Genomic DNA, 19609 nt, shown 5'->3' with positions numbered 1-19609 from the left:
GTGTGAACTGAGAGAACCTGTAGAACAAAGCATTTCCATCAAGTGTTTGCTGCTGCCGCTCCTCTGAAGCGGTTTGGCTGCATGCCTGTCATGTTTGTCGCTGTACGCTAAAAGCTCATCAGTGACATCAGCCAGACTGATCTGTGCGCAATGGAATTCTAGATTTAAACCTGTGAGTCACCTGTTCACAGAAACGTCTGCCTCAAGACAGCTGGCTGAGGAAAAACAAAAACACATTAGGATTCACTCTCTTATTTACTTACTGGCAGGATTTAATTCTTTCAGATAAATTGAGGACATTTCTAAGCATGAGGTTGACCCAACAACAACTACTGAGCTCAGAACGTCATGTAGCAGGGAAAGATACCACCCACAAACATTAAAAGCCGATTGTAATCATCCAAAATGTGGGACAGGCAGATTTGTCTCCCCAGAACTCTCTGACTGTCCATAATGCTGTGCATTGTGAAATAATGCAGCATCTTTTTCTTGATGTTGTCCTGTCAATCATGTTTGTGTTTGAAAATGATTGCTCTGTTTGTCTGTTCTGAAACTGTCAATCTCTGAGACTTTGACACTCTGCTGGATTTCTTTTAGTTTTACCTGTTACGCAATCAGAAAGGGAACAGCCCAACCAGGTAAAAATGCAAACATCCGCTCAGCTGGAAGGAACGCTGTCAGAAATCACAGAACATGAAGGTGAAGATGAAGTTCTTACAGGTCCTGCTGCTCCAGAACTTTGTTTGGACTTTAACCAGAGGAGGTGAGTGAAACCTTTACAGTCTTTCATTCACAATGTTTTACTTTATTGCTCACAGTTTTAAACATTTATCCCTCTGAACGACTCTTCATCAATGTAAACACATCATGGGATTAATCAAACAGTGTTTCAAATATTAACTAACATAATAAATAAGAATAAGAATGTATTAACAATAATACATTCAGTGTTTAAGACTGTATTTAAAGGTCTGCCTCTGTTGTGATGTTTGGAGCTTTAAATATTCAGAACTTGTTGGTTTACATTGTTGATCATAGTGAATGCTTTCAGTTTGATAGCCTAAAAATAACTGTTTTAAAGAAGCTTTAAAAGGACAAAGTCAGTCTGAACATTTGATGTTTAACTCCAGAAGATTGTTCAGTTTTAGCAGGTCAAGGCGAAGCTGCTCAGTTCATAGAAAAACAACTCATTAGTTTTATAACTGGAAAAAAAAACAAACAAATTAAGTTCAGTGTGAAAAGCACAAAATTGAAACAGTCAGATTACAAACAAGAAAAAACAACACAATAAAACAGTTTTTTTTATCAATGAGACACACCCTCAATTCTGAAAAAACACCTCCAGAGATCGAGCAGTTTGTAAAATAACTGAAACCACTCAAGACCATTATTGGAGATTCACAGATTTCAGTCCGTTCCAAACACTGTGATGTCACAGACAATAGAAAACTGTTTTTTCTCTCCAAGCTCTGAGCCGGTGTTCTAACGATACGTCCTACCTCGCAAAATTTTCTTACCTGTAGCACAAAATGATAGATACAGCTACCGAAATGTCCTATTTTATCAGATAATCTCCTCTACTGTATATGAACGAACGAACAATTTAGCAATACGATTTTAGCTGGTAAACACAGCAGGGTAGGAAACATTCATGGGGGGAGTAGGACAGATTTACGGGGGAGCAGTGCAGCTGTCACAAGAACAGGCAGATGTCTGGTTCCATCTGCAGCAGGTTTATTAACTAAACTAAAAGTCCAAAAAGCTAAATGATGGTCAGGCCGGCAGTGGTTAATAACAAGCATGGGAGCATCAGAGGAACAATGAGAAGAGTCAAGATCCAAACGAGAGTTGGGGCAGGCGGCAGGCAAATGGAGTAAGAGACAAAACAGGGTCAGGAAACAGAAGATCAGGTCTGGATAGAACACTCTGTAATGCAGGCAGAGTGCCACAAACAATACTTCACACTGAGTGAGGCTCAATGCACTGTATACTGTGAGTAACTGCAAATGGGAGTCAGGTGTGTGGCATCCAGGAACTGAAGTGCTTTTAGAATTCTGGAGACGGTTCCCACCGATGACCAGAGGGGAAAACAGAGTTCTGACTTCTGACAGCAGCCTCACAGGGGAGCAGTATCCAAAGGGATAAGCTAACAAATGTTTAATAGGACAAAGAACTTCTTTAAGGTTTTAACCTAAAACATCTGGTTTGAAAAAAGTCAATAATTGTTCAGAACTATTGCATCAGGATGGTTCTCTTTAGGAAAGATTTGATGGCTGAAATGTTAATGGTCTTTAGAAATGTCCCAGATCGCGGTGTGAGGTTAACCAACAGGGCTGAGTTGTTGAAACAAACTGCTCAGCACATATTCAAAAATCTAATGTGAAACCTATGGAGGCAGCGTGTGGATGAGCTCTGACTGCAGGGGATTTTTTGGGCTGGTTTGTCAGTAACAGCTGTGAAGTAAGTCAACTCTCAGTGTCTCTAACTAGAGTTGTTGTCTGTGTTGTAGAGTAGACTTTCCTCTGATGTGCGGTGTTAATTCACTGACAAATAGAGTCTAATAATAATTTCTACTACCCCTGTAGGTCGGGGAGATACAATGCATCATATCTTGAAATAAGTAATTAACAAAATCCAGTATTTTACTAAAAAAATGTTTTCTCTTATTTACAGACACAGATGTTTCCTGTCGATTTGGACAGAGCTGCGTCTTTCCCTGTAGATTCCCACCCGGAGACGAAATCTTAATCCACTGGCATCTCACACGTGGAAATGTTGTAGTCCACTCCTTCTATGAGAATCGGGACCAACTGGGACAGCAAAGCCAGCAGTTTAAAGGCAGAACGTCAATGTTCAAGGATCAGATCTCAGAGGGAAACGCCTCTATGCAGCTGACTGGAGTGAGGGTTCAAGATCAAGGAAGATATGAATGTTACACCAGCACCCTGAAAGACGATGCTAAAAAAAGCTACATCAACGTGAAAGTAAAAGGTACGAAGATGAATTAACAGACGATAAAACTGAATTTTCTTCCTTTTTTTCTTCTAAATCCATCAGCCTGTAAAGTTTTTTGTCTTCCTGAAGGCACAGCCTGATGTTGAGATACTTAATCACTACTTCAACTGAAAACGCTTCATTCTTGAAATGACTTTGAGTTGACATTACTGGATGGCTCAGTTGGCTGTGTGTAAGACTGGCACACAGGAAACCAGAGTTCACTTTTCAGGGAGGGTGATGAACTTCATCCAGTGTGGGTCTGTTGTGCTACTGCCTAACTATGCAACCACAAAGAGCGTCAAGTTGGCCAGCCCAGATAAAATACAGAGTTGTGAGGAAGGGCATCCAGCGTAAAAATCTCTGCCAAACCACCTGTGTGAATCAGTGAAGGATGGTGGCGAGCCCTGAAGGGAATATGCCAAAAGGTGAATAACATGAATTCAAACAAAGGAGAAGCGTGGTTGTGAAATTTGATACGTTTATTTTATCATAATAATTGTTCTGCTTGTCATGTCCAGCAGCTTGGCAAACAGATAAAAGCTGATAGCTTCTTGTTTTAGACAGATGTTATTGTTCCAACAGGGAGATATGTAGCTTTGGACACACGTGCACCACAGGGACACAGACACCCCAGGCTCAGATGTGATGCAATATCTGGCTCACGGCACAGACAAAGATCTCAGGGATCCCCTTTCCTGCACGGAGAGAGGACCACCAGGCCAAAAAAAGCCAACACCCAAGGGTGTAGAAAAAATTGTTGGACAGAGCAATGTGAGGAGTCCTCCTGTTTGTTAGCAGTGATGTCCAAGCCCCCTCCCACTAAAGAACCCTCCTTGTCTAATCTTAAAGACAAGGGAGATGGGATCCACTTGAAGACGTCTAGGAAGCTGAATGCACACCACCACCAGGTTGACGAACTTTAAAAAAGTTTATGGTTTTCCAGGTGAAGACGACCAGCAGAGCACAATAAGACTGTCCGTCCCACGGCATAACTTGGAGCTGCAGAGGGTCTTTTATCAAAGTACCTCTTATATACTGTGACAGTCCTCAAGTGTGTCTGCCTGGCAGTTCTCCAGGCCTTGTGGAAGCGTCTAAGAGAAGTGGAAGCAGACAGTACAGATACCTTTCCATCTTGAGAACCAAAAAGAGAAGCAGACATCAGACCACCTCAAAAGGAGGCAACCCAGAAGAGTGTTATGCCTGTATTCCGCCCGGTCATGTTTCAAGCCTGCTGGTTAAGATGCTTTGTCTGCCCATTGGACTTTGGGGTTGGGGGGGTTCTGGAATTCTGGAATTTCTTTTCAGAATTTGCAAACAAACTCTGGACAAAGAAAAAATGTACAATGCGTAGATAATTCTTTTCAGTCCAGTGTTCAAACAAGTGGGTGTTGCAGTAGGAGTCTTTGAAGTGGATGAATTAGCTCCAATGCTTGTTGCTTGGTTAATGTTGGTGGAGTTATTGTTGGAGTGTTTGTGTTGATTTGTCCTGCGTCAGTAAGAACTGTTGGGCATTTGGTCCACTGTGTGTCGTTGGGCGTGGCCAACGGGCATCAGGACTGAGTCTGGGGACGCACACTGGAGCTGTGCAGGTTTGGAAGGTGACCAAATTATTTGAAGTTTTTAGGGTTTTAGGTTTCGTGTGTCTTTTAACAATTAGCCAAAGTGTAGTTTTCATCTGTGGTCCCTCTGGTCATTATGGAAAAAAGGATAAATAAATATGTAATAAAATACAAAATGCAAATACAAACATTTACTATACAATTTAACATCCTTACATATTAATAAAACAACATTAAGAACATTAAAACAATACAACGTTTAATCACAACATAAAAAAAGAAAGAAAATCCAATAAAAAATTAGCCGGTTTCCAGTGTCGGAGAGTCCTGCCTTTTGTTTTTGAACTAATGTGTCCGTTCCTCCAAAGCCAACTTCACTGCAGACAGAATCATCTTAAAGTGTGGGTGACATGGCCTATTTTAATAAGCCAAAATATAGTAAATAGTCTCTATTTCATGTTGCGATTGTTTTTAATATTTTTCGAAAAAGAATAAATAGCGAAAAACGCGATATAAACAACGAGGACGGCCGCCTGCTTCACGCATTCCGCCGACTTCGCGCCGCCATGTTTGTGCCGTAACGAAAGGCAGACAACATGGCTAGCACCGATAGCGAAGCACCGAGTGATGCTACCGTCTCTATTAGCGATTTATCATCAGATGAACAGAAAGATGAAGAGGAAAGTTGCGGAGATTATCATGATGATGAGTCACTTTTGCAACCGTATCGATTCGAACCCTTTTGCGAAAGTGAGGTCGTCGGACCGAGCGGTCTTCCGGCCGTCCTCCTGACCCGCCAAAGTGAAAGGTCTAGTGATGCCGATGACGATAGCCAGCATGAAGATTCGGCTAGACTCCAGAACACGGCGTGGTTAGTTGCCTTTCGTGTACAGGCAACATTTAATTAAAATGAAGGATTATTCAGTATAAAGATCTGTTACTCTAGGGCCTAGGCCTATGTATAATATATCATAGGGAAGTTTTTATATCAATATATATACCGTATATATATTAAACGTAAACTCACTCTCTTTTGTAATAAATAAATTTTGTAATAAACGTTAAACTCACTCTCTTTTGTAATAAATAAATTTTGTAATAAACGTTAAACTCACTCTCTTTTGTGCCAGCTTTTCGGTCACAGATTTTCTCTTTTTGTACTGGCTGCTGCCAGTGCTGGTACTGGGCGTTTCTGTTTCGGACGTTCCCACTAGCGATCTCTTGAAAATGGTGGGGATTGCGTTCGGTTTCAATACTTTTTTATATCTGACATGCATTCCCATATCTTTCATGAGCTGTGGTGTTTCTTCAAAACAGTCTGCCTCAAAATGTTCGCTGCATAAAGTTGACGAAGCAGTTGGCACCCAATTCGCCCTTGTTCGCTGCACTTGTTTTGTCCATTGTTTCAGCAGCGTTTCTTGTTTTGGGAATTTATACACAGATACACTTTCACTAGATGTATTGCTACATCCAGCTGCCACACAACGACTTGGCATGTTGATGATTAACAGATTTAAACACGAGAGAAACGAAGACTACCTGTTTTGTTTACATGCTGTCCGAAGCGGAACTGCGAAAGTCAATGCCTTTCGTGACGTCACAAGTCATATCGAGGTCACTTCCAGCCTGCGCTCTTAGCGGCAAATTCAAATCTCTGATTCCTTCGAAAGATGTCTATTATTCATATGCTTCGGATTTTTTTCGACGCTAACTATTGGTATCAATAGAATCAGCGTTTAAAAGGCTTTTTTATTTGACAAAGTTGTTCAAAGCATGGCATCCACACTTTAAAAACAAGCTTAGATGTGGACAGAGGGGGGGGGCAGGAACCTCACATTGGAGCTTTTTTAACTGGTCACACACATTAGATTGAATGTTTAAAAACTATAAAATTTGATATTAGTCTGTCATCTGTTAGGATTGTTGCATCATATCCTTTTAAAAAGGGAACACAAATGCTGACCTCTAATGTAGTGGGATTTTTTTTTGGCACTAAAAGAAACATTAGAAAGAGATAAAGGTGGTTACCCTAGACACTCAGTTTAAGAAAACAAGCCTTGATCAAATCTGCTCCAGGTGTTTTTCAGGCATCCAGTTTTTTGAGGGGCTTTATGCAAGTCATGGGGACAAATGGATAAAAGTAAAAGGATCACAAGATAATTATTATTGGGTTTGTCACAAAAGTTGCTAAAAAATCAACCCAGCAGCTAGCTGACAAAAATGTTAATTTGTCCTGAAGTTTTTAAACACTTCAGGACTTTAGTTGTGTCATAAACTGGAACAGTCTCTAAGATTAAAACTGGGAAAAGCATGAGTGTTTTTTCTTACAAAACTTAGAAACTTAGAGACTTAATCACTTCTCATCAATTTAGGTTGCAGAGACACGGAAGTATTGCAGAAAGCGTTCGTCATTAAGCTGCAGCTCCTGCAGTGGATGGTGAGGCTCACCACACTGGGAGAGTCTCTGAATGATCTCATGAATCACATGGAGATTTGATAACAGATGCTTTTGAGGAACTCTTCAAATCAATGAATCTTATCTCTGAACATCATCTCTGTCTTACCTGCATTGTAAATGAGAAATAACCAAGGCACTGCTCTATGTAGTGATCAGGCTAAAAATATTTGGCTCCTCCCCACAAGCATTAGGGGCGTCAAATTTATGAACGGATTTTTGGACAAGCGTCATACAGGGAATTTGCCTCACGTCCAAACAGAGACGCCAGACATGAACTCATGTGCGGTGTTACCGTGCCATGAGGTTTCTTTTGAAGGAAATCAAAGCACTTTTTTTTGCAGCCAACAGGGATGCTAGTGACATTTCAGAGTGTGTGAACAGGCCCCACCCTTTGGACTAATGTCTACACCTGACAGTAATGATGATAAACCTCCAGCAATCTGCTGCTTTGGGATTCTAGCGCGCTTCTTCTTATCCATCCTCCACCTTGTTGACCCCGCTTTTTCCTCCTTTTCTTTCGTACCCATATTTCCCATCTCTAACATACCACTCTCTCCTGTTCTCTTCTTTTTTTTGTCCAAAAAGAAATGTACATAAACACAATTAATATTAACAAAGTTTAGACTCAAATCCAAAAGGGGTTTATACAAATACACACATCCTGTGTCAGAAGATTCATAACACCCTATTGTACCTGTAAAATCTTTCCAACCACCTCAGCTGCGTGACAGGACAAGTTAAAAAATAAATAAATGGGAGTAAATGACACTCAAGAAAACAAATCTATTTCTACTTTCAAGTCCAAGAATTCTATCTGATTGCAGATTTATTTTGACAAAACAATGAGATATCTGAGACTGTTTGTTCAGGTAGATAAACCCAGGAGCAGGAAGACTCAAACAAATCCAGAAGGTTTCAAGGATTTACTCAAAACGCCAAACATAAGCGACAGCATAGAAGACGCTTCAACACCAAACACAGAATGAACCACCCTTAAACCACGAAACTAACTTACATAATTGCAGGCAGCTGTGATCAATTAAGGATGACATGACATCACCCCCCCCCCCCCCCCACACACACACACACAAAGTCTGGCTGTAACGGTTTCGGTTTCTTTGTGTTTTGTTCCTTGATTTCCTGTTTTATTTTGTAGTAATTCCTGTTCTGTTGTTGTTTTGAGCTTTACCTTGCCCCATCAGTCCTGAGTGTTTCCACCTGTGTCTCGTTTGTCTGCATATATTTAAGTCTTGTCATTCCCTTCCTCCTGTGCTGCTCCATAGGTTAATGTTTCCCTCTCCCAGTGTATTTCGAGTTTCGAGTGTTTCTGGCCTGCTCTGCAGTGGTTTTTGGTTGGTTTAGTTTTGTTATTAAAGTTCCTGTTCCCCTGCAACCTCCTGCCTCCTCTCCTCTCTACGCCTGGGTACGTCCCCCCTATTCCCCCCGTAACATTAAGGAGCAGCCTTACCAGTACCCAGCAGAGGGGACCTGTCTCTGGTGGACCCCTGGGTCTTCCCAGATCTACAAAGACTTCAGGGGGAGTCGCCTGGCCGTAAGAGGGGGTCGTCGTCATCACCGCCGCCCCCATTCTGAGTCCTCCCCTGTTTCCTGGATGGTGCAGGACGTTCTCCGCCAGGACCTATGGCTCTGGGAGGACTTTTACGGGGAGGATGAGGGGGTCGAGACCCAGTGGGCCTTGAACTGCCCCCAGCTCCCTGCCTCCATCTTTGGCGGGAGTCATCTGGCAGTGAGGGGGGGAAGCCGCCGACGTCGTCATCGCCGCCGCCCTTCTCGACGTCCCGCCCTGGTTTCAGAGGTGAACCTGGAGGCACCCCGTCCGGTTCCGCCTCCGAAGAGGGTACCGGACGCACCCCGTCCGGTTCCGGCTCCGAGGAGGGTGCCAGAACCACCACGACCCGTTCCTGCTCCCAGGAGGGTCCTGGACAGGGGGATGGCAGACCGGAGGGAACCGGACGTCTGGCCCGAGCCCCCCGCACCGGACGTCTGGCCCAAGCCCCCCGCACCGGACGTCTGGCCCGAGCCCGTGCCGCCAGCCGCGGACCCTGAGCCCGTGCCGCGGACCCCAAGCCCGTGCCGCCCGCCGCGGACGCCGAGCCCGAGCCGCCCGCCGCGGACCCCCAGCCACCAGCTCCAGAGCCGCCAGCCGTTTGCTGGTCTGACTGTCAGTGCCGGATAGCGCTGCCTTCCGGCCACCCTCCGGACCCGCCTCGCCGGACCGAGCGGTCTTCCGGCCGTCCTCCTGACCCGCCACGCCGGAATGCGCGGCCTCCCGGCCGCCCTCCAGACTATGTTGGCCCTTATTTTGGCCTTTCAGGCCCCCCCCTCCTGGACTGTAGGTGGAACCTCGGTGCGGTTCCTTGAGGGGGGGGTAATGAAACGGTTTCGGTTTCTTTGTGTTTTGTTCCTTGATTTCCTGTTTTATTTTGTAGTAATTCCTGTTCTGTTGTTGTTGAGTTTTACCTTGCCCCATCAGTCCTGAGTGTTTCCACCTGTGTCTCGTTTGTCTGCATATATTTAAGTCTTGTCATTCCCTTCCTCCTGTGCTGCTCCATAGGTTAATGTTTCCCTCTCCCAGTGTATTTCGAGTTTCGAGTGTTTCTGGCCTGCTCTGCAGTGGTTTTTGGTTGGTTTAGTTTTGTTATTAAAGTTCCTGTTCCCCTGCAACCTCCCGCCTCCTCTCCTCTCTGCGCCTGGGTACGTCCCCCCTATTCCCCCCGTAACACTGGCTCCTAGAAGGACGACGAGGTTGGTCAGGGTGGTCCCGATGGAAGCGATTGATCAGGTCCCGGTCCAAAATATGATGCTCTACAACCCGTTCCCGATCTGCAGGGCCATAACCCTCGCAATTATAAGGGACTGGGCACACTGACCAACCCTCCTGGTGGCAAGAAGGCGGCTGACAGTGTAAGCTGGACCCCTATCCACAAAAGGGGATGCTGGAGGAGAAGATGCAATGGGGTGGAGGGGATTGTCTTTCACAGGCTTCAGCTTACACACATGAAACTCTGGTCAGATCCGCAAGTTGCTCGAAAGTTCAAATATGACAGCCACGGGGGTTGTTGATCCGGGTTATAGTGACTGGACCAACATAACAGGGATGCAGCTTCCTAGTTCCCCCTTTCAGCGGCACATCCAGAGACACACACTCTGTTCCCCACCTTCTATTCAGGAGCAGCTGACCTGGGACGGTTAGCCCCTGCAGTGAACCGTTCCTGATTTTGCCGAAGCTGGTGTCATTATCTGCTCCATGTACGCCGACAATGCCTGACATGTTATCAGACACTCTCTGAGACAAAACAGCCCCCACGCCAGACTCAGACGCATCCACCTCAATGAATTGTTTGGAGGCGTCAGGCTGAGTCAGGATAGGAGCCACAGAGAAACGTCTTTTCAGTTCGGTAAACGCTTTATCTGCTCCTTCATCCCTGACAAAACGTACCTTAGATGAGGTGAGTCTGTGAGGAGGTGGAAGCCTCGGATGAAACGCCTGTAGAAATTTGCAAACCCCAGGACGCGCAGCTGCTCACGTACAGAAGGGACTGACCACTCGAGCACAGCTTTGACCTTGGCATTGTCCATCTGAACAGTACCAGGTGTTATCACATTGCCAAGAAACTTGGCCTGAGTGGTGTGGAAAATTTTCAGCCTTGCAGTGCAGCTGGCTCTCAAGAAGGCATCGTAAAACAGCTCTACCTCATTTCCAGGTGGGGTGGTGGAGGAAGATGAGGGGCGTACGGTGGCATTGAATCTGTGTTGATGTGTCCTTCTGTTAATTTTTTTGCATCTACTGTTAATGTGGGTTGTTTTCTTTTGGGGTTGCTTTTTCATTTGTTGATCTCTTAGGAGAGATCAAAAGAGGATGTTGTGGAAGTGATCAGAGATTCCATTATAATATGCTTTTTGATTATGCATTTACTTGATCCTATATTCGTGTGTGTGGAAATAACACTTGCTTGCTGTAAACGAGACTGGCATGCATCACCAGATTAGGAGAGCACAGACAAGGTTGTCTGTGTTTCTTGTCTGTGCTGAGTTGTTTATGGAACGGAGGCATCTGTGGATTGCCAACTGGAGATGCAGACGCGACCGTCTTTGACTGGCGGGAAAATCTACCTAATATCTTACAAGTTAACATGTTGCTCTGTTGGATAACGAAAAAAGGCTGTCTGAATTGGGAGTAAAGAGAGAGCAGATGACAGTGGAGCTTTGTGACCTGGTGGTGTCTGACGCTCCTCTCCTTTTGCAAAGGCTTCATGCAGACTCTTGTGTGATTTATTTCTTTTCATTAGATCTTTGGTGTCCTGAACCATCCAAACCTGAGAGAATATTCTCCTAAACAGAGAAGATCATTACTGACTGAAGAAACCAGATCAGCTGCATAAAGCTCAGACTGATAGTATTTTTGAATGTCAACCTTTAATGTGACGAAAAATCACATACAGTGGGCATACCTCAGTGGCTAAAATTCCGTTGGTCTCACCTCTGGTGGTCTCTCCAGTGTGTCCAGGGTCTTCCTCCCTCCAGTGGAACACCTCCACGGGAAGATGGTCAGGAAGCATTATTTTTTAATAACATTTTTTATGCTATTGCTAATAAAGTATTTCTCGTGGTAGTTTTGCTGATGGTTTAGTCCGGTTGAAACGTGGTGAGTTTTAGCTTCATGCAGGTGTTGAGACGTCCATCCGTTAAACGTGATCGTAGGTTGGTCTGAATGTTCTGTAGATGTGAGAAAGACTGCTCACATGCACACGCGGAGCCAAACACACTCTCAAGGCCTGTTCACACCGGGGCGAATTGCGCGCGTGATATTCGCCGACGTTTAACGCCTCGTGACTAAACAAAGGGCACCAATGTGAGTGTGCACACCGACGCGAAAAAACGCCACGCGTCAAAGAGTCATTTTTTAAAAAACGCCTCGGGTTCGTTTTTTTGGTATGACGCGCCGCGTCAAAAACTATACGACCAATGAAGTTACAGTAAAACACAATTTGGGGGCGTTCAAACACAAAACTGTCATGCTGAGCACACATATGTAATGGCAAAGAAGATAGACGCCAAGTAGCATCTACACTGCCGCGAAGAAGTAAGATGAAGAAGATGCACTCACTGACGGACATTCTAAAATATCCCCGAAAACGCTCATGATACATTTTCAGCTCTTGTACCAGTCGATAAAACTCCCCGTGTTCTTCTCTTCTCCTAACTATGGGATGTACCCAAAATTGGCGTCTTTTCCAGCGTCTTTCATCATTCTACAGAACAATAATTTCTTCATCTCTGGAACTGGAGCTGGAGCTACTGGTGCTGGAAATATTCATGTTTTCTTGGTATGATTCTGACAAGCACGTAAATACTTGCACTTTTCTTCTGAGTGAAAAGCGACTTTAAGAAGCGTAAAGTTGCGCAGCGCCACCTTGTGTACAGGCGGTATTTCTGTTTTACATTAAGCGCCATCTAATGTCAGGGAATGAAATTGCATGTTCACTCGGCTCATCGTCAGCGAAAATCGCCTGGGTGTGAACACAAAAAACGTGTTGAAAAACGCTGGCGAATAACGTGCGCCGATATTCGTCCCGGTGTGTACGGGCCTTTAGGTGATTTAAAACTTTCAGCCTCCTAGCCCCCAAAGCCAAGTCTGGACAAGACTACACTTAATGAGTCTCGGGCTAAAGAGTGCATTTGTTTTGGTGTGTGCTTTTTTGTGGGTCCACATGTCAGCCCGTTTTTACATTGCGTGTTTTTTGAATGTTTTCTGGTTGTGTGAACTGCCTGCTGCATGTTTCCTGTGTGAGCCAATGAGAGATGTGTGCACATATCGTGCTTTTCTCAAGCCTTTCAGGTTATAATATATCAATAAATGATCATGTATTACCTGTGGCACTGTAAAGAATGATTTTTTTTCCTGAAATATGAGTTCATTTTCCTATCTAGAAGTAAGACGACTCAATCTCTGAGGCTCCGCCTTTTGCTCCTCGTGGGTGGCGCCCATTTCATGATGTCAACCTGGAGTCGGCCTCAGCAGCGTGTCTGTATTTTGCCCACGAAAACAAACCACATCCCAACTTTTACAAAGATGGATGTGCATATTGTAAATAATAAATAAAAGCGTTTTTAGCGGATCACCGCTAGCTAGGAAGTGGGTATGTATGTTAGCCTGGGGGCGGGGCTGGCAGCACAGACTCTTCCTGGAAGAGGCGGTTCCTCATTTTTATAAGCATAAACGTGAGAAAGCACTCGTTTTCATGGATTGGGAGGGGCTGGTACTCAGAGTGCAGATTTTTAGAGGAATACTCAGAAAAAAGGATCAAAAAACCACCTTTGGGTTGTTTCTTGTGAGAAATGAACATTAGAATACACTTAAAAGCTCAGAAAGTTGATTCTGCACGATATAGACCCTTTAAATGTGTTTAGCTGATGTTTAGGTGCCACACCTGATGAGCTTCAGTATAACCAGCGTGTGAGCTCTGAATCCTGAAAAGCCGTCCTTCCATAAACAGCTTGTATAGGTGACCACTGGTCGGGACCCGGCAGTGAAGTGCTACTTCCAAAGTGGGAACAGGATCAGTTTCACAGCTTTTAACCAGTTCCTTCTGCTTTGATAGACCTGCATGACTTCAGACAGATGGAGGTGAAATGTGTCTGTGACATTTAGCTTTAAACAGTGACACTGTGTTCAGCTGGATGGGTGGGCTGTAAACGTGAATGGGTTGCTGATGAGTGTGGACATTCCTGATTGCTTCACAAAGTTCTAAAAACTTTTTCACTATAAGGTCTGGATACTCCATTCCACTAAAAACTTCTTTGTTTTTGTTCTTGTCAAAAATCAACCTGTGATTTATTTTACATGTTTTTCATTTGAGGATTTTACTAAAATCAAGGATCTAAAAGTGTTCAGGTGATTTTAATCTGGAATTAAATATTCTGGAAGTGTAAAAAAAATACCTTTTCCACTTGTTGCAGCTCCACCTCAGAAGATCAACATGAAGCAGACGGAAAACCAGATCATCTGCAGCTCAGATGGGATCTATCCTGAACCTGATCTCAGCTGGTCCATCAGTCCTCCATCCAGCAGAACCTTCCAGAACACAACCAGAGTCCAGGAGACTGAAGAACTTCTTTCCAACATCAGCAGCTCTCTGACTCTTTCAGACGGTGAAGATGACCTGGACTACATCTGCACCATCAGCACTCCATCAAACCAGAGGAGAGCTTCATGGAGGAGAGGACGTGAGTGTTCCAGTTCATCTGGAGACATCTCTGTCTGATCATGGCAGAACTTTCCAGAATCAAAGACCTTGATGTTCTTTGTCACTGTGGGACTGTTTCTGCATGCAGACCTACAGGATCCTCCAGGATCCAGCAGACTATGGAGGATTCAGCTCTGAAATGATTTCTTTCAAGTCTTTCAAAGTGTCATTCATGTCAATATGGAGGCAGGAGGCTGTGTGCAAACATCTCAGTGTCTTTGCTTCAGGCTGTCAGACATTTGGACTGGATGTTATATTTCATGATGAACTGTTTCTGTGTTTCTATTGTCCAGCTTCAGTGAAGATCATCTCTGGAGAAGCAACCATCTCCTGCTCTGCCTCAGACTCCTCCCTCAAAGGCTTCAGTCTGGTTTGGAGCTTCAACCAGAATCAGATGATTGTGACCAAGAAAGAGGATGATGAGCAGAGAGTGTCAGAGGAGTGGAAGCAGCATGTGAAGGATGTCTCAGAGTCAGGCAGACTCACACTGCAGCACTTATCTGCAGATCATGAGGGAACATACACATGTGAAGTCAGCAAGGATGAGGAGACCAACATCACTCAAGTCTCTCTGAGTCCAGCTGAGGAATCAAGTGAGAAACTAGTTTTTCTGTCACAGATCAGAGAAATTGCTCCCATGTTCCAGACATCCAAACGTGATCAACATGAAGTCTGTCAGAACTCGTCCCCGTCTTTGTGATTGTGTTTTACTTTGAAACTTGCAGCAACATTTAGATTGAGTTCACATGAAAACATGATGCTGAGTAAGAAGTTACCAAAGACGGCAACGTTTAGCTGCAGAAGATTTTCTGTCAACTTTCCTCTAAATGTTCTTTCATGTTTCACAGTTTTAAAGAATAAAATCTCCTTTTTGAGCTAAATAACTGTTTTCTGTTTCAGACAATCCTCATGTCACCATCATCTTAGTGTTAACAGTTATTGGGATCTCTGCTGTTGTAATCGCTCTGGCGTTTTTCTGCAGAAGAAGAAACGGTAAAGTTCCTCAAATCCTGCTGTTGTTTAGTTGTGGAGGAAGTTGTTGTAGATCAGTGATTTTCAAAATAAAGTTGATGAGGTGAGAGTTTGTACATTTAGGACTGCTCTGTGTGAGGATGACATGAAGGTCAGTTGATGAAGAGCAACAAGAAGATGATTAGTTTCTTTATTGTGTGCAGAGTCTGTCTGACATTTAGAAATGAGCTCAGAGATGAACATCCCAGCTGAGAATTTACATCCATGTGTGTTAGTGCACGTGTCTGTGCACGTCTTTGTGTTAAACACTAATGTGTGTGTCCTCTTCTCTGTTACAGCTCAGAGACGACAAAATCCTTCTTCATGAAGTCAATCATGTAAGTTTGTCTGTTTGCTGCCTGCTGCCTTGCTCACTGGTTTGTGTTCAGTTTTTGCTCAGACAGCAGAATCAGAAATGCAGATCTAGCAGATGACCTTTAGGTGATAGAGGTCAGCTGCAGTTCTGTGGGCCTGCTTTCAACAAACCCTCCCATCAGCTTCATGACTGCAGTTCAGCTTCATTTTTCCTCAACAGTCTTTGAGTTTCAGCTGCTCTGACTTTGAGGCTCCAGAGTCTCCAGAAGATGAAAAAGGACTGAAATGGAGCTGAGCTGCAAAACTGCAGAGAAAGACAGAAAGAAAGATGGACGGATGTGTTGAAAGTGTCAAAGCAGAGCAGAATCCCAGCTTGTGTTTGATCCAGGAGAAAATGTTGGACCATCAGGAATGTTTGGACTCAAGTCTTCCATTGAAAAACTAAACATGGATTTTCTGAAAATCTTTTCATCCAAACTGGAAACACAAACCACTGAACAACTTCTGGTTCAGGTTTCATCCACTTTTCAAGTTTCTTTCTAGTTTGGAATCAATGTGAAAAAGACAAATGTGCAGAAAATGATCAACTTCCTGATCTTTACTTCTCGTGTTTTTCAGCAACAGGAGTTTCCATTTTCTAAAATGACAAGTAGAGAAAACTGAGAATATCAAACTACAGAAATTTGGACCAATCAAGATGAAGAAACAGAAGAAGAAACTCTGTGGAATTCCATCTAAACTCTGAAACTCCTGCTTCATCTGTTTCAACAGAATCAACATTTAAGTTATTGAGGAAAAGCAGAACTTTTGAAGCCAAAATCCAACAATCAGCAAAATAGTTTTTCTCACATGGATCAGTTTTTGGAAGAACAGTCTTATCTCCAGAAGCTCCTCCACCAGCATAAATGAAACATCCCTGCTCTAATCCCTCATATCTGATTTCTGCATGTTTATTATGTAAATATATCATGTCATCAGCGTTGTAACAAACCAGTAAGTAAGTAAATTTTATTTGTACAGCACCTTTCGCAGACAAAAGTCACAAGGTGCTTCACAGGTTAAAATATGTATACATACACATATAAAAACATAAAAACATAAAATATAAAAAAGCATAAACCATGTAAAACAATCATCTCAAGCCCAATAAAAGTAGTTTTAGTTAAAATGCTTTGCAAAAATAAAAAGTTTTTAGTTGACTTTTAAAAGAATTCACAGAGTCCAGGGAACGTAGCGACAATGGAAGTTCATTCCAGAGTTTGGGAGCAACAGCCTGGAAGGATCTGTCTCCTCTAGTTCGGAACCGTGTGCGAGGGACCATCAACAGGTTCTGATCCGCAGACCTCAGTGCACGAGATGGTCTGTAAGAGGCGATCAGATCACAAACATATGGAGGAGCTTGGGAATGAAGGGCCCTAAAAGTCAAAACTAGAATTTTGTATTGGTAGCGGTAAGCAACCGGGAGCCAATGAAGAGCTTTGAGAATCGGGGAGATGTGATCTCTTCTCTTGTTGCGGGTCAAGATCCTCTCAGCAGAGTTCTGGATCAGCTGCAGGTGAGACAGCTCCTTCTTATTCAGACAGGAAAACAGACTGTTACAGTAGTCTAGCCGTGTAGAAACAAAGGCATGAATAAGAAGTTCTAGATCTTCATATGACACCATCTTCCGTGGCTTAGAAATGTTCCTCAACTGGAAGAAACAGTTCCTGATCAACTGCTTGGAGTGCTGCTCCAGCGACATATCTTTGTCAGTAAAGGTAGTCTCCTCAGTAATGACATTTTCTGCAAAGATTTACTTTGTTTATTTGGAAGGGAAGCTTGAGCTCTTTAATTATCAACACCACATAAGAAAAAAAAAGTATTCCCTAAAGGTAAAACTTATTTATTTAGCTACAGCAGATGAATCAAGGTCAGAATAGGTTCCACTCCTAGAATCTTTTCATCTATTTATGTTCTATTTATGTTTTTTAATAATGATTTATCCGAAATCCAAAAATCTGTCGTTTTCTAGGACATAGTTTCTGCAGAGCAACAGGAGGTCATTGGAAATTCACGTCTGAGTTGTTGGCGTGAAGTAATCCTGTGCTGATGAGTAATAAAGCAGTTTCTACGTAACAAAATGGCATTTTTTTTGTCTGCCTCTGATTTACCATAATTTAAATAAAGAAATACTCAGAAATGCTGTTTTAATATTCATTTTCTGTAATGTTCTCTACCAGAAGAAAAAGTGAACAAGAACTTATTCAAAAGACAAACCACCATTTTCATCAGACCGGGTCTCTCAGCGTGTCTTCAGATTGGAGAAGTCATTTGGTCTGGACCAAGTCCTGAACCTTGGTCTACATTCAGACATCCTTCAAGCAGAGCTTCCTGTTCCGGTGAATTGGCTTCATTTAGCTAGAGCCGGAAGTAAGATATTTCCATGAGTTCCTCCCGCTCAGACAGGGACAACAACGAGGTCCACTCCACATGTGTGAGGCTGCACTGTGGAACTCCAACTGCCCCAGAAAGGGCAACAACTGCAGCAACAACCACTGACCAAGGCGGCAAGCCCTGGTAGAAAAGATCCCCACACTGAGGCTAAAATCACAAGATGTTAAAATGGGATACATAAGATGTATGTAAAAACATAAAATGGAAAACAAAATATAATGAAATACATAAAATATGTATCAAAACTTATCAAATAAATAGATAAACAGATACGATTATTTAAAAGCCAGATCAAACAGGTGGTTCTTGAGCCTCTTCTTAAAAACCTCTACAATCTCTGCAGCTCTGAGGTTCTCCAGCAGACTGTTCCAAAGGCGAGGACCGTAATGGTGGAACGAAGCCTCACGTTAAGATCCTCACCTTAGAAACAACTGAAAGGCCAGCACTACAGCAAGGGCTCATGTGTTAAAGGTTGATCATTTAATAAAGGCCCAAGTGTCATGATCTGCGATCTGACAAAACAGACCCAGATGCTGAAACCCAGAAAGATCACGCAAGCAGGAGTGGATTTAAAGGAAGTTTTATTGTTGGTGAAACGGGGCCTGCGGAGAGCTGCAAGCGCTGCCTGTTGCCCAACACCAGGATCATGGCGTGCCTTTAGATTCTTCAGCTCATGCTAATTGTGTCATTCTTTATGAACTGTTGTAGACATTTTAATGACGTGTCTTTATTTTTCATCTATGTTTTCTTTGTCTGCCTGTCATTTAGTTAGTGTCAGTATTTGACACAAGACAGCAGGTAATGAAGGAAAAGAGCTGCACTTTCTGAGATCATAAATAAACAATCCATCATTTGGAGAAAAAAATCAGCACTATGTTTTTATCTACCGGTATTTCTTCAGACTAAAAACGTTAAATATATTGGGGCTGCTGTGTACATGTTTCAGACCAATTTACATTTATTATTATTTATTGATTGAATTATTTTTCTCAGCATCAAATGGTTGGTCAAAATGTTTCTAGTTTAAATAAGGATTGATAGACTTTTTATGTCAGTCACTTTTAGTTTCTTTTCTGTTTTAGACTAGAACAGGGTTTCTGTGTGGAAAAATAAAGGTAATATTTGTTGAAAGTGGGTTAATATTGCTTTTTTATTTTGTTAATGTTAAAAGATACAATTTTAGGTATACTTACATAATTTTATGGATACTAACCTAATATATTGTCACTGTTGTCACTGCGCGAGTGTGTGGGGTGGGGTGGGTTATGGGGGGGCAACATTTTATTTTTTCTAGGGGGGGGCTGGCAAAAAATAATTGAGAAGCACTGCAATAGTCTAACCTACTAAAAACAAAAGCATGCATTTGCACCTCTGTACTGTAAGAAAGAGGAACTGACTAACTGTGGCAATATTTTTGATAAAATCATGTCTTAACAATGTCTTTTATACTGTATGTGGGATAAAATTTAGCTCAGAGTCAAATAGTACACCCAGGTTTCTCACACAGTGAGAAGATTTGAAATTCTGAAAATCTGGTAAAATCATCTCTCTCTTGTCTTCAAAATCAA

The 19609-nt window shown here is 43.0% G+C and overlaps 1 protein-coding gene across 2 annotated transcripts; it reads left to right on the top strand.

Annotated features, from left to right (window-relative positions):
• The first annotated feature begins 501 nt into the window (after window positions 1-501).
• LOC144988438 (programmed cell death 1 ligand 1-like) lies at window positions 502-17728 on the top strand. 2 transcript variants are annotated; one of them, XM_078938827.1, is made up of 7 exons: window positions 504-763; window positions 2674-2991; window positions 13996-14262; window positions 14576-14875; window positions 15183-15275; window positions 15593-15631; window positions 16227-17728. In XM_078938827.1, the coding sequence occupies exons 1-6, from the start codon at window positions 694-696 to the stop codon at window positions 15619-15621; spliced, it is 1077 nt and encodes a 358-aa protein (XP_078794953.1). In that variant the 5' UTR covers window positions 504-693; the 3' UTR covers window positions 15622-15631; window positions 16227-17728. The 2 variants fall into 2 exon arrangements, with proteins under 2 accessions (XP_078794952.1, XP_078794953.1); XM_078938826.1 differs by lacking the exons at window positions 15593-15631; window positions 16227-17728 and having other exon boundaries at window positions 502-763; window positions 15183-15585.
• The last annotated feature ends 1881 nt before the right edge of the window (window positions 17729-19609 follow it).

Source organism: Oryzias latipes, chromosome 20, assembly GCF_053564925.1.
Source record: "Oryzias latipes strain Hd-rR chromosome 20, Olatipes_Hd-rR_3.1".
In the NCBI taxonomy this organism is placed as follows: Eukaryota; Metazoa; Chordata; class Actinopteri; order Beloniformes; family Adrianichthyidae; genus Oryzias; species Oryzias latipes.
Note: the sequence above shows the minus strand (reverse complement) of the source record. Positions and strands in the feature narration are given on the sequence as shown.